The sequence below is a fragment of the Pelodiscus sinensis genome, chromosome 3 (genome assembly GCF_049634645.1).
Source record: "Pelodiscus sinensis isolate JC-2024 chromosome 3, ASM4963464v1, whole genome shotgun sequence".
Taxonomy (NCBI): Eukaryota; Metazoa; Chordata; order Testudines; family Trionychidae; genus Pelodiscus; species Pelodiscus sinensis.
Genome location: NC_134713.1, coordinates 21,164,479 through 21,179,730, shown reverse-complemented (window position 1 = coordinate 21,179,730; position 15,252 = coordinate 21,164,479). Strand labels below are relative to the sequence as shown.

The window sequence follows — 15,252 nt, the reverse complement described above, 5'->3', positions numbered from 1 at the left end:
AGCACTTGCAGGGGGGAGCGCCGGCCCCGGGCGCATGGCACTTGCAGGTGGGAGCGCTGGCCCCAGGCTCGCAGCCCTTGAAGGGGGCACCGGCCCCGGGCGCGCAGCCCTTGGAGGGGGCACCAGCCCCGGGCGCGTGGCTATGGGGGGGCCCTGCCCCCGGGCGCACGGCTATGGGGGAGCCCCACCCCCGGGCACACAAATGTCCCCACCCCCTGGCCACGCCCGCTGGTGCCCGGCAACCTCAAATGGTTGGGGACTACTGATCTAGTCCATGGGGCTCAGGTCTCACTCTCCCTGCAGGGGTGCAAGCAGGCACTGATTCTCCAGCCTCACATGCGGGAACACCAAAGCTGCAGCAACAGCACTGGCTCCAAAATGTGGAGGGGATGAGCCATGAGGCAAGCTGGGACTTGACCTGGCCTTTGGGCTATGCCTGGCAGGGGGGAGGAAGTGTTCCACCATTGCTCCCAGTGGCTGGGAATCAGCCAGTCCCTTACCCAAACTCCCTTTTTCACTCAACGTCCATGTCAGACTCTGCACTTCCTTCATTAATATAATAGAAGAATGCAGCCCTTGATCACTTAACAAATTCTTGGAATGCCCCCCAACAAAAATTATTGCCCATCTCTGCTTTAAATCACAATCCTCTTTTTGTGGACATCATGGCTACATCTAGACTGGCATGATTTTCCGCAAATGCTTTTAACAGAAAAGTTTTTCCGTTAAAAGCATTTGCGGAAAAGAGCATCTAGATTGGCATGGATGCTTTTCCGCAAAAGTACTTTTTGCGGAAAAGCATCTGTACCAATCTAGACGCGGTTTTGTGCAAGAAAGCCCCGATCACCATTTTTGCCATCAGGGCTTTTTTGCACAAAACAGTTTTTAGCTGTCTACACTGGCCCTCTTGCGCAAAAACATTTCTGGAAAAGGGCTTTTGCCCGAACGGGAACGTCAAAGCATTTGCGCAAGAAGCACTGATTTCGGACAGTAGAACGTCAGTGCTTTTGTGCAAAGTCAAGCAGCCCGTGTAGACAGTTGGCAAGTTTTTGCACAAAAGCGGGTGTTTTTGCAGAAAAACTTGCTAGTCTAGACACAGCCCATAATTGGTAGCTGTAGGAAAAACGTATGATGTAACAGATCATGATCACGATCATGATTATTAGAGGTTTGCTTATAATAACAATTGATCAAATTATTTTAAATGTGTTCTACATATCATGTAAATCATACAGACTATGTTAATATTTTGTTGCATAAAACACAAATATTTAATATTGTTAATTTATTATGAAAATTGATACTTATTATACACATCAGATTCTATTAATATTAGATAAACTTTAATAGTGTATTATTTTATAGCAACATTTTTATTAATGAATATTCATCTTTAAAATGCTTTAGTATCAAATATTCATAAAAGTAGTCCCAAATAAATCACCAAACAGTAATACAATATTAATGTGGAAAAACCTAGAAACAGTAAACATAAACTATCTATATTAAATTTAAAAAACAGTTCAACAATTTTCAGACAAAGTGAGTTGTGATACTATAGTCCAATTATATATTTGGCTTCAGTGTTAGTAAATTATTTCAGATATGGGTGAAGCTTTTTGGGCTTAGCTTTTCTGGACAGCCCAATCCTGATAGGGCCACTGCATGTTTTAAGAGGCTGCAGTCTTATAATTTCATGTGACAAAAAGTTTCCTAAATATATAAACAAAAGAGAAGAAATCAATGATGAAAGCAAAACCATATTTTTGTAACATGTACATATAAATCACATTTCTTTAAGACATAGAAATCAATCATGGGTACCATACTTGACACTCAACAGTCAGGGTATGTCTACACTGCAGAGTTTTTTCAGAAAAATGGCCATTTTTCCAAAAAAACTTCACTTATGTTCACACTGCAATTGAGTTCTTTCAAAAAAAATCGAAAAAACAGAGGGGTTTTTCTGACATTGGTAAACCTCTTTCTATGAGGAAGAAACCTATTTCTGAAAGAGCTCTTTTGGAAAAAGGCGTGTGTGGATGCAGGAGAGGGAGTACTTTCGAAAGAAGAGGAAAGAGCACAGGTGCCTTGGTGGCCACTCCATCCACAGTAATCACAGCTTAATTGTGAGATAATGTCTATTCAGTGTGGATGCTATCTTTCGAAAAAGCAGATTGCTTTTTCAATGCACTTCTGCTGTGTAGATGCTTTTTTTCGGAAGAAGTTTTTTCAGAAGAGCTTTTCCAGAAGAGCTTCTTCCGAAAGAAGCCTGCAGTCTAGACATAGCCTAAATACTATAGAGATGGATACTATAGAAGATACATAGACAAAAATGTATATATAGTTTTGTCTGTACCCATAATTTGGACCAATTTATCTAATATATAAAGGAGAATGTTTGTATGTTATTAAGGACTTCCACAATACTGGAAACAAAGGGCAAATACAGTAGAGAAAATGCTCCTTCCTCTTTCTGCATCTCACCCCACTCAGCATCTTTGAGGTTTTTAGCCACTACATATAGAATAGGAGGTTATGATATGCCTGCATGTTCTAAACTCAAAGATAATGTGTAAATGACAGGATATCCCCATGCTAACCAACAATTAATACAGGCAGTCCCCGGGTTACGTACAAGATAGGGACTGTAGGTTTGTTCTTAAGTTGAATCTGTATGTAAGTCGGAACTGGCATCCAGATTCAGCCTCTGCTGAAACAGATCAGTTTCAACAGCGGCTGAATCTGGACGCCAGTTCTGACTTACATACAGATTCAACTTAAGAACCCCAGGCATCCCCAAGTCAGCTGCTGCTGAAACTGATCAGCGGCTGATTCGAGGAAGCCCGGGGCAGGGGCTTCCTGTAGTCAGCCACTGGTCAGTTTCAGCAGCGGCTGACTTGGGGACGCCTGGGGAAGAGCAGCTGGGGTGCTGCTGGGTTGGTCCAGTAGCGCCGCCGCTCCTCGGCGCTACTGGAGCAACCCAGCAGCACCCAAGCTGCTCTGCCCCAGGCGTCCTGATTCAGCCATTGCTGAATCTGACCAGCAGTGGCTGAATCAGGATGCCTGGGGCAGAACAGCTGGGGTGCTGCCCGGTTGGTCCAGTAGCGCCCAGAGCGGCGCTACAGGACCAACTGGCAGCGCCCCAGCTGCTGTACCACAGGTGTCCGGAGCAAAGCCATGGAGCACGGGGGCAGCGGGACAGCCCAGACGCGCCGTGGCTGTCTTGCTGCCCTCGGGCTCCGTGGCTTTGCTCTGCTTTGTTCCCCGTCCCCCTGGTCTGCAGACCAGAGGGATGGGGGGGGGGGGGCAAAGCAGAGCCAAGCCGCGGAGGACACGGCCAGCTGACAGCCCAGACGCGTCTGGGCTGTCAGCTGGCCAGGCGCTCCGCGGCTTGGCTCTGCCTTGCCTCCCCCCCGTCCCCCTGGTCTGCAGACCAGGGGGACGGGGGGGGGGGCAAAGCAGAGCCAAGCCTCGGAGCGTGTGGGCAGCGGACAGCCCTGTCTGCTGCCCACGTGTTCCGCCGCTTTGCTTCCTCTCCCTGGTCTGCTGGAGACCAGGGAGAGGAATGCCCCGTTTGTAACTGCGGATCCGACATAAGTCGGATCCGCGTAACTCGGGGACTGCCTGTATATGAAAATTGCTGTGCTGAAGTCAATGGAAAAGAAATAAATAACATACTTCTAAAAATCTTGATAACACTGGAATGTTCTTCTTAATTAAAATAACTTTATTTTTACCTCTTTCTTTCTGTAAACTGTTACTTCTTTCCTTCATAAATGAATGAGACAAAAAAGCAGGGTTCCATGGAAATCGATTTTTACAATTTGAATCTTAAAACAAAAGGAAAAATTTCACATTCAACTTTTAAATTGCTATATACAGACAATTCAAAGTAGCAATTTGTACTGATTGAGTGAAGAATAAAAATGTTACATATATGCATAACATATAATTACAAAATTCTGCTTACATAAATATACAGCTCTGCATATACATCATTCACTTTCTGTAGTTCTTGTAACTCAGGGTATTTCTAGACTGCAGAACATGTCTGCTCTTCTGAAATTTTTTTTGGAAGAGCAGATGCTTTTTTTGGCATCCCTGTAAAGCTCGTTCTACAAGGAAGAAGGGATGTTCTGAAAAAAAAATTTTTCTGACATTTGGCCCAGTGTAGATGGGCCAAATGTCAGAAAAGTCTCTTCCAAAAAAGGAAGTGGAAAAAGCTACGCAAATTGCGGTTCACAATTTGAGTATGTTTTTCCGGAAGAACTATGTAGTCTAGACACACCCGCATTCTTTTTCAATAAGACACTTATATAAAAAGACAATTTTATGGGTCATTCTCCTTAATTTTTACCCCCTAAATATTATTACACACAAAAAAGCCATATTAAAAGAACATTATTATGATTGCAAAGTCAAGCACTCAAAAGTTAAGAAATGCCAGAATGAAGACTGCAACCTTAATTCATCTCCCTTGTGCAAATATATTATGACACAGTCTTTAATTTCATGATAAATTACTGTTTTTCCATAGTCTCCATTCTATGCACAGGATGGATAATGCTCAAGTAACAAGGAGCTATTCAATACCCATGGGTGGGGTACAGAGGCCTCAGGACTGGCGTGCCAGCACCAGCTCCCTGATGCTGGGGAGATCCCCGAGTCTCAGGGGCTGGATCCAGGCAAGCGATATAGGTTCCCACCCCTCCTCTAGACATTATCAACTGCACACTATTCAAACACTACTGTGAAGACAGAATTATTAATTTACTCACGGCACTCATCATTATTCTCACTGAGTGCTTCAGAAACATTAATTAATGTATCTTCACCAAATCTCTATGAGGTGAAGGCCTGTTATAACATCATTACACAGGTAGACAGCAGAAGCATGAAGAGATTAATGCCAAAAGTATGCATTAATTTGGGGATTTAAAAGTATAATAATTTAAATGGTAAACTGATAAGCTTGGATTATACACAGGTTCCCAACCCACTCGTGGGGAGCTAGCTGTGGCCCCACACTGCTGCCTCTGGTACAGTGGCAGCAGCACAGAATGGCAGCCAGTGTGCACCAGGAACAGGGTAGCAGGTGGGAGCCAGTGCATGCTGGGAGCCAGGGTAAAAGCCAGCTCCCAATGCACACCAGCTCCCAGGGAGCTGGTTGCCACTCAGCACTATGGGTGCATGTAACTATGTAACCGCTGAGATTTTCAGCAATTGCACAGTTACCCAAATACTTGCTTTTTAACATCCCTAGCAAAAATAATTTAATACTTGAACTTTACAGAGGGAACAAAAAATTGCTCATAATCAAGAATCCTGTGCTGCTACTATTTGGATAAGAGTAACTCGGTGGTACCCAGACATCATGTCTTAGTAGAACACTCTGCACACCAAATCCTCTGTAGCATACCCATGGAGTAGAGCAGAAAATTTAATTCCAAGTATTTATTTATTCATTACCATATTAGATGATATTTTAAAGTAATTCTGTTTGCTTACCTTCTCCAGGAGGTGAATAGAGCAATTCTTCATCCGACATACTTGAGGGACAGTACTCATGAGGTGCTTCTTGCTTTGCGTGTCTATTTAATATTTTTCCTTTAAATGAACTTTGGTTATTTTTAGTTATATTTTGTCCTGCTGTAGTACTAAAGATTGGAAAGGAAATGCATACTTTTGTTTGAGAAACATTTTTTAAATTTTCATCTATGGCTTCAGAATTATTCAATTCAAGAGGATTTTCTTGTATTGTGTTTGTTTCTACTTTGGGTAGCTTATTTTCATATTCCTTGCTAATTTCATGAAACATACAAAGCTCTTCTAACACTAAATCAAATTTGCTCTTCAGTTCAAATTCAGATATGCTTTTACCATTGTCCATTATGGATAAATGTGGTGTTAATTTGTCTCCTGAAGCAATGGCTACTCCAGATTCATCTTTTGAATATTGCAAAATTAAACTAGTTGATATACTTCCATGCAACATCATCTGATTTTTATTTTTGTTAGTTATATAATTTTGCCTGGCACTTATTTCTCCCACCTCTTGTAAATCTTCAAGATTTTGTTTTATAATCATTGGCTTTGAATTCAGTGTGCAAAACTTTCTATCTGTCTGAACATTTTCACACAGAGCAAAAGTCATTGTTTCTTCTTTCTGAACCTTAAAATGCATATTGTTATTAGATACTTCAGAACTTCTTACAGTTTGGTATTGTAGAATGTTATCCATTTCTTCACATTGTTTTTCTGTGTCATTACTCAAGGAACTCCTGCAATGTCCCTCTTCAGCTTTTAGTACTACATTTTTATGTATAAAAGGACCACAATAGAATGGTGAAGTGGGACACTGGCCATTATCTAAGAAGCAATGAAATATGTTTCCAGAATTGGAACCAGTATTTGAATAGCATACATATATTCTTTCATTTTCTAAGGGTTGACTATAGGTATTTATTTCTTTGAAATATCTGTTTCTTCTACTGTCTGGTAGTAACTCAGATTTACAATTCACTATAGATGTTGAAAATTCAGGCAAATCACAAATATTTGACGTAGAAAGGACATTGTGAACATTTTTTATACTAGCGACTGTACTTTCTTCAATGCATTTTTCATTATTAGAATTAATTTGCCTTATAAGTGGGATCTGGTCCATTTCCTCAGAATCAGCACTGAGAGGAATTTTTTCATATGTGTCAAAAATAGAAAGAAATGGTATTTTTGGAAGACTGCTAAAGGATTCTTTTTTAAATTCTCTACTGTTGCCATACTTATTTTTGTCAAAGTTTACTTTGATAAAGGTTCTTGGATATTTTGGAATAACATTTGTGGCGTCACATGCAAAGTTCACACTATTTGTGACTCCCCTGCTTCTATGTTTTTTATTTTCACGTAAAACAGCATGCAGAATTTTAAACTTTTCTTTAAGAAAAATAGTGTTACGTATTTTGATTTGTTTCTTCTTCTTTTGTTTTACTATAGCTACCTGAATTTTCAGATTTGAACATTTATTATTTAAATTTTTAAATTTCATTTTTGAAATTGAAAACAAATAATTCAGAAGTCCAACGTTTGTTTCTGTCAATATTTTGTTGGTACTGCACCAATTTATTTTCCACAAGGAAGAACAATCAAAATTCTTTCTTGATAAAATTAGTCTATTAGCAAGTAAAAGTTGCATTTTAGTATCTTTTTCTTCACTGTCAAATACTGAAACAACACTATTAATTCCTATGCTACATCTGGATAAGCAGGAAAGTTTGGCACATCTATCTTCAGGTGATACTTTTTGTTGGTTATGAAACAGTACTATTTTGTCTAGAAAAATCGCTTCTTTATTTTCAGCTGTAGTGCTAGAATAATGAATTTTTTGGCATTTACGATGTAATTGAAAACCAACTTTTTTTACTAATCTAGGGTTTATAATTTCCTTATACATACCCATATAAGTTATATATTTTTGCTGCAATTCTGTGTTTCCTTTCAAACTATTATTTATGTGTGAGTTTACCTGAATTTGTTTTCTGTAACATAAAGGATTTTTCTCTATTGGTTTATTTTTTTTTTCAGCTGGAAGCAAAAAATGTATATTATAGGAAAAAGAAGCAAGGTATGATTTTATCATGTTCACATTTTGCTGTTCTGAAATAGCATCTTGCAAATAAATATGTGTACTATTGTTATTAATACTGGTTATTAGCTCTGTAATGCTGTATTGTATGTTTAAATTTCGGTTCCTTAGTACTTCTGATATCAATGCAACAATTGTTTCTTGTATATTAAATGTCACATCCTTATAACTGACTTTTCCCCATGTTCTTTTCAAAATATTGGTAGAGTTGCTACATTTACCACTTTGAGGTCTTCTAGAACCAAAGTATGTGTAAATACTTAGGTATATACTTGATTCCTGGTCTTCCTCTCCATTTTCTGGCTCTTTCTTGTTGACATTCTTTTTAGAAAACATCTGATTGCACTTGACGCTGTCGATGATGTTCCTGAAATTAGTCTCAGATGCTTTTTCTCCTTTTTCTGCTAAATCCCAAGTCTTTTGCTTGCTAACAGACTGATGGTTACTTTCAATACATTCAGAACAATTACTAACAGCATTCACAATACTTTTACCATTTTGAAACTTTTGTTTCCCTACTATAGATATGTTTGGGGAACAGTAAGCCTTTTCAGATTGCTTTACATATGTTTGATGTTTAAAATTCTTCTGTTCTATCTCCTTTAAATTAGTTGTTATGTTGCTATTTAATGTATTTGAAGCATTAGGACATTTAATTATGTTCCCTTTCACAAAAAAATCAGTTTGGGGGATTCTGAATGTTTGTATTTTTTCAAACAAATTTAATGTAGCTGATGTATTCAATGTAGCATTTTTTTCTTTATTACCTATTTGTTCAATGGAGTCACTCTGATTACCATAATTATCTTTGTTTTCTTCAGTGGATAATATATTAAACCAGTTATTTTTGTCCTTATTCTTTATTTCACAAAATGTAGAATTAATGCCACATAAAAATGGAACATCTAAAAGCTGGTGTTCTTTCCACTTATCATCAGTGCCAATTTTCTGACTTGATGTTTTCTCCTGAAACAAATCTCTGTTTAACGATGAAAGTGAAGCATTTAATTGAAGTTCATTATGATTGCTATTTTTATTATTTTCTGCTATATTTGTGCTGTGCTGTTCACAGACTTGCTTTAATTCATATGTATTTTTGCCATTTTTGTTTACATTCCATATGTTGTATAATCCTTCTTCAGAAGAATGTTCATTTGCATTCAGTAAACAGTTATCGCTCATAACATTTTGCTCTACATTTTCAAGATTCCATATTTTAGTGGACAGTCTGTTTTCTAATAACCTGCATTTTAATTTTTCATTAATCCGGGGTTTAAAATCTATAAACTCACACATGCTATTTTTTCTTTCTCTACCATTGTTTTCCTTTTCTACTCTCCATGTATTTTGACTGAAGTTAAGTGATTCTTTGGATATATATATAGATTTATTTGGTGACTTTCTATATTCATCTATAGAGTATGTCTTTTGTTCTAACTGCTGTTGCTTTTCTTTTGCTACACTTGTATTGTTTTCTATTTTAATTCGTTTTGGATATGGGTAGCCTTCAGCTTCATCTGATGACATGGATGAAAATGTCTGGTACCATAAACTTTTCATCCTCACAGATATCTGGTATTTGCTTGATATGACAGTCCTGAAATGAAAATAAGTTTTCAATTATTAAAAATAAATCATAGTTTTAAATAATTTTAATACTGTACAGAATACAAAAATAAGAACTATTTCTCTATTTCTCTATTTCTCTAATAAGCCAAAAACATTTATTCATGATATTACCACCTTGCTATTATAAGGAAGTTATAGCAATTTTGCCATATTCATATTTGCTCTGTATCCACCATATGTTTAAGTCAAAGCTAATTAGACAGAATTTATCTATTCATTACAAATCCAAGATGCACATGATCTCAAAATGGAAGGAGCTGTCTCCATTGTGTCAGGAGAATATCAAGTTTGAAATATTAACCATATTATCACACTGAATTTTGCCAAAAATCAAAGTATTCTCTTTTTTTTCTTCAAATAGCCCTTAATATTGAGTTCTTCAGATGCAGAATGCAACTTTCCAGCAAGTCTCCAATTTCCAGGGTCACTTGGGGACTATGTGTATGGGCAGGGCTTTCCCTAAGCATGCCAGTGAAAGTGTGATTGAAAGTGTGCCTTATGGAGTGTGCCATTCCCCCCGATTCAAAGACCACGAGGACACCAGTGAGGGCAGATCTCCTACCTCAACGGCCATGGGGAGAGGTACAAGGTCTCAAGCTTGTCAAGGAATGGAAGAGGCCCCCATGGCTCTGAGGTAGGAGAGTATTTACCCTGTGTGGGCAGGAGCAACTAAGTCCTATCCCTCTGTACAGTGAGGTAGTAGTGCCCATTAGGGACACAGCCTGCCTTTCGCTCCCCTCTGTCTACTCCCTGAGGCACTTCCCCCTCACAGAGGTGCCCGCCACTCTCTCCCCTCTCTGAGGCGGTTTCCTCCTCACAGAGGTGCCCGCCCATCTCTCACCCCTCTAAGGTGGTTTCCCCCCTCAGGGAGGCTGCTTCCACCTCTCCCCTCTCTGAGGCAGTTTCTCCCTCACAGAGTCTGCCCGCCCTCTCTCCCCTCTGGCAGGCAGCTTCCCCTCAGAGGCTGTGCAACTCCCCTCCCCCTCCCTGAGGTGATTTCCCTCTCACAGAGGTGCCCACCCCATCTCTCTTCTCTGAAGCAGCTTCCTCCTCAGAGGCTGCCTGCCCTTCTCTCTCCTCTTTGAGGTGGCTTCCCCATCATGGCAGTACCTGTCCCTCCCTCCTCTCTCGAGGCAGTTTCCCTCTCAAAGAGGCAGCCCACCCCCCTCTCAGCCCTCTAAATCAGTTCTCTGCTAAGTGGCTACTTGCCCCTCTCTCCGACCATTTCCCCCGCATGGAGGCTTCCCACCCATCTCTCCCCTCTCTGAGGTGGTTTCCCTCTTGTTTGCCCCTCTCTTAGGCAGTTTCCCCCTTCATGGAGGCTGCCTCCCCCTCTCCCCCACTTCCCTCTCTGAGGCATTTCCCCCCTCATGGAGGCTGCCTGCCCCTCTGTCCCCTCTCTGAGGCAGTTTTCCCCTCAGGGAAGCTACCTGCCTCTCTCTCAAGCAACACCTGCTTTTCCTGTGCCCTGGACTCTAATGTAAGCCCAGAAGATAGACTGCTTTGGGCAGGAAACGTGCTATGTGAGTCAAATGGCACTAACGTCCACACTAGATCTGGGACCAGTCTGTGCTGGGTCATAGCCCTAATGACTTGTACTTCCTTGACCACTGAGGAACTAGACAAGTCAGGGAAGCAAAAAGAACCAACCGGATGAAGGAAAGTCCCAACTCTTCTTCATCCTGGAAAGGATGGAATTAGTCTATCTATCATCTGTGTGCGTTCATCCCTGCCCAATACTAAACTTAGATTTTGGAGTCATTCATGAAAAGGGAGTCCAGCCACTCTTATCTCTGAGGGGGATGAGAGACCCATCACAAAGCCACACCGGAGAGAGGACAAAGTGGGTTGGGATTTGTGTCCACAAGGATGTCAGTTTCAAGCCCATAGATGGCAGGATTAGGAAGACTAAGGGGAGCCCCAAATCTAACAACGATCAGTCTAGATGCCTTCAAAATGAGTTTGCCTTGGGGCCAATCTCTCCAGAATAGAAAATATAATAAAAATAATACCCTTATCATACTGTGCTAGAAACTGCCCCCCTGATAATGGGACCCAGAGCTCCTGAGGGAATGGGACATAGGGAACATTCCTACCAAGGATTTTCAAGGGCTCCCAAGTTGTTATCAAGAAGGCCATATTATGCACAAAGTTATGCAGTGATAAGTAGTGGAATAGCTGCAGACTGGAGAGTCTTCATCCTTTAAATACATTTTAAATTACAGCAAAATACTGACCCTGTAACCAAATTTTACTTTTTAAATACATAAAATCCAAGGTTTTCCAGGAGCCTAACTAGCTCTTGGATGTCTGTAAAGTTTTTTTTTTTTTTAAATAGTGACATATAGGGCCACAAAAGACCATCCCCTACTCCCTCACAACCATAACATACTGTGTGCCTTGTGCCCATAACATACAGTTAGTGGCTTTGACACCAGAAACTGTCTCTGCTAATGTACATAATGTACTGTGAAGTACATGGAGGACATTATGGTTTGTTTTAAAAATGGTTCAGTAAAAATAGATATAGTTTTACTAAAAAAGATATAAAATTGGCTTAAAATGTTACCCAAACCCCATAGCTAGAATATTTAAAGGAACCATATTTGAGACATGGGAGACCAGCTCTCTTGCTTTCTTTTTAAAATTACAGCTCATAGCTCACATCTATTTGGGTCCTCAGGGTGCTGCTCCAAAACATATCACTAATAAGACAGATAAAAATCAGATATGGATGTCATTTCTAAAACTCTTAACACAGCTTTTCTGTTTATATGGGAGTAATTGTAAACCCCATATACTGAAAATTTCTAACAATTCAGTAAAGGAAATTAAACACTAAATTATACTCTGTTTTCAAAGTTACAATGAAATCAGCTTTGGGAGTGAAAGTTGTATATTCATATCTCCTTGTTACCAGAAGTTGCTATAGGGCAAATGATACTAACTGTGCTTCCCTCCTCCCTCCCATATGGGTACATTTAGAACTTAACAAGGGAAGTTCTTATTGGTGCCTGACTATGTAATGTGATATTTTCCACGAAAGGAGTCCATATTAGTTGGCACTCTGACCATCAATCTTGGATTTCATAGCTGGTTTCCTGAAAGAGTATTATTTATTGTCTGCCACAGTGATAATCTAGAGGACCTGGCATCTTCCCAGTGCAATATAATTCTATATTTTACCAGAAGCACTGAAAAGCATCCTAAAAATATTTAAGACATTATGGGTACGTCCTCACTACAGCGCTAGTTCGAACTAACTTAGTTCGAATTAGTTAATTCGAACTAAGCTAGTTCGAACTAACGCATCTAGAACTAAAAACTAGTTCGAATTAGCGTTTTGCTAATTCGAACTAGCAAGTCCACATTGAGTGGACTCTGAACAGGGCTTAAGGATGGCCGGAAGCAGTGCCGGCAGGGCATCAGAGGAGGACTTAGAGCGTGGAGATGCAGTCTCAGGCTAGCCGAGGGCTGCGCTTAAAGGGTCCCGACCCCCACCCCGGACAGACAGTTCTCAGGGGTGCCCCGCTTACAAACCAGTCCTGGCTTGGAGTGCCCGAAGTACCCACACTGGGCACATCACACCACTCGGCCATCAGACCGGCTGCACTTGCCGCAGACTGCCATCTGGGGAGAGGGGGCAATCGGGGGGCTGCAGGAGAGCTTCCACCCCCAGAAGCCCGCAGAGCCAGCCCAGTCCTCCCCATCAGGGGCTCGTGCCCCATTCCTCCCTCACCTCCTTCCACTTACCCTTCCCTAGCCCCCCTTCTTATTGATGTACAAAATAAAGGACACGTGTGTTCAAAAATAGAAACTCTGTTTATTTAACAAAACTCGGGGAAACTGGGAAAAGGAGGTGGGAGAGGGGAAGAGAGAGGCTGGGAGAGGGGAGGAGGAAAACTGGGAGGAGGGAGCTGAAAGGGGGAAGCAAGGGAAAGGAGGGGGTGGGGAAACTGAAGGATCAGGGGTGGGGGTCTCGCCGGGCCAACCGCCTCCCAGTACGGCGAGGGAGGGGGCCTCGGCGTCCCCGGGGGGATGGGGTGGAGGGTGCGGAGGTTGAGGTGGGGGGTGTGGACATTGAGGAAGAGGTTGTGGGGGTTGAGGAGGGAGAGGTGGGAGGGGGAGCAGGAGTGGGAGGAGGGACAGCAGTTGGGGGGACAGCTGGTGCAGGATCAGCACGGGGCACCATGCTCTGCAGCAGGAGCTGCAGGTTGGTGCTCAGCCCTCGGAGCTCAGACAGCAGCTCGTGGCGGACCTGCAGGTCTTCCTGCATCCACGACCGTAGTGTGTGGTGCACGGCTTGCAGGGCCCCAAGGTGCTGGTCCCAGTATTCCTGCTCCGTGCTGGCAGTCCGGAGCAGGCCGTGGGTGCGGGAGCATGTCCCGGGCGGGGTGGTGCGCCCTGCACGAGCAGCTGGTGCAGCTGTAGAGAAAGAAGAGAAGGGGTCAGTTCTCCCTGGGGACGCAGAGGATGATGCCCAGCCCCCTCCCCAACTCCGCAACGTGAGGGTGACCATGTCCTGCACCGTCACAGCCGCTGTGCTTGTACAGAGGCCATGGTCAGGATGTCTGGCTCTCCCCGGGACTGGGAGCTGCCCCAAGACCGCACCCATGTCCCTGTGCCATGTATAGTGTGGCCGAGGCGGCGGGGGGGAAGGGGAGATGTCCCCTGCCTCCGTGTAGAGGGGACATGTGAAGGGAAATCATCCTGCTGGGTCCTGCCCCGGGGTCGGGAGCATGTCACGTCTCTTTGCACAAGCATGTGCCTATTGGGCAATGGCCCCTGGGTGTCACGCAGCTGGAGCCACCTGCCCAAGGGTGGCATGGCACGTGCTCGCACGTGCACAGGTGTCTGCGTGATCCGTGGAAGGCATGGCCCACGCGCGCGGTCCCTGGTCTCCCTCCCACCTCCCCCCCGAACTACTTAATTCAAACTACTTACCTGGTACAGTCTCCCTGGACGACGCTGCTGGCGGTGACCCTTCTGGTGTGCCCAGGTCAGGGCCCTCTGGTCCCGGCTCGATGTCCCCCGGGCTGGCACGGACCGCCCTGCCCCCCAAGACTTGGTGGAGGGCAGTGAAGTAGGGGCAGGTGGCAGCCCCTGCAGTGGCGCCGCCTCTTGTGGCCCTGGCGTACGCCTGGCGCAGCTTTTTAATTTTAATGCGCACCTGCTCCTGGGTGCGCCTGTGTCCCCTGGTGGCCATGGCGGCTGCTATGCGCCCATAGACGGCCGCATTCCTCCTTCTAGTGCGGAGATCATGGATGTTGGGGGCCTGCCCCCAAACCTCAATGAGGTCCACGACCTCCGCACTAGTCCAGGAGGCCGCGCGCCGTCTACGGCCCCTGGCTGGCCCCTGGGTGCTGGGGGACTGGGCAGGGGACGTGTCACTCGCACTGGCTGCCTGGCTCATGGTGGGGCCACTGGTTCGGGGCAGAGACTCCTGGCAGGGCTGGCTGACTCTAGTGCCGTCTGGCCAGAGTCTACCCCTTTAAGGGCCCGGGGCTGGGGGAGAGGAGAAGAGTTTTCCTGGTTGTGCCCAGAGAGGCCACCAGGGGGAACCTGGGAAGGGCTAGCCTCCCACTAGTTCGAACTAAAGGGCTACACAGCCCTTAGTTCGAACTAGCTAGTTCGAACTAGGCGTTAGTCCTCGTAAAATGAGGTTTACCTAGTTTGAACTAAGCGCTCCGTTAGTTCGAATTAAGTTCAAACTAACGGAGCGCTAGTGTAGCGCCTAGGAAAGTTAGTTCAAACTAACGTCCGTTAGTTCGAACTAACTTTGTAGTGTAGACTTACCCTGAAGGATTATGAGTGTACTTGTAAGTTGCAAAGGCATCATTTTAAATATTTTTGTAATCATTTCCATAAATGTAATCACAAAAGTTGTAATTTAGATGTTTATGAGATTAAATTACGCTCAATATAATTTGCATATAATCTCTTGTTGACTTCTGTAATAGTACTTGCATAATATACTA

The 15,252-nt window shown here is 43.3% G+C and overlaps 2 protein-coding genes across 2 annotated transcripts; both read right to left on the bottom strand.

The window, feature by feature from the left end:
* Positions 1–1,278: 1,278 nt before the first annotated feature.
* Positions 1,279–10,578, bottom strand: RAD51AP2 (RAD51 associated protein 2). Its single transcript, XM_025178747.2, has 4 exons — positions 10,116–10,578; positions 5,512–9,242; positions 3,741–3,833; positions 1,279–1,713 (listed from the first exon to the last, which is right to left on the bottom strand). Exons 2-4 carry the CDS (start codon positions 9,203–9,205, stop codon positions 1,595–1,597), a joined length of 3,906 nt encoding a protein of 1,301 aa, XP_025034532.2. The 5' UTR covers positions 9,206–9,242; positions 10,116–10,578; the 3' UTR covers positions 1,279–1,594.
* A 2,424-nt stretch (positions 10,579–13,002) lies between these two features.
* Positions 13,003–14,937, bottom strand: LOC142827563 (uncharacterized). Its single transcript, XM_075923147.1, has 2 exons — positions 14,219–14,937; positions 13,003–13,699 (listed from the first exon to the last, which is right to left on the bottom strand). Exons 1-2 carry the CDS (start codon positions 14,685–14,687, stop codon positions 13,239–13,241), a joined length of 930 nt encoding a protein of 309 aa, XP_075779262.1. The 5' UTR covers positions 14,688–14,937; the 3' UTR covers positions 13,003–13,238.
* Positions 14,938–15,252: the final 315 nt, after the last annotated feature.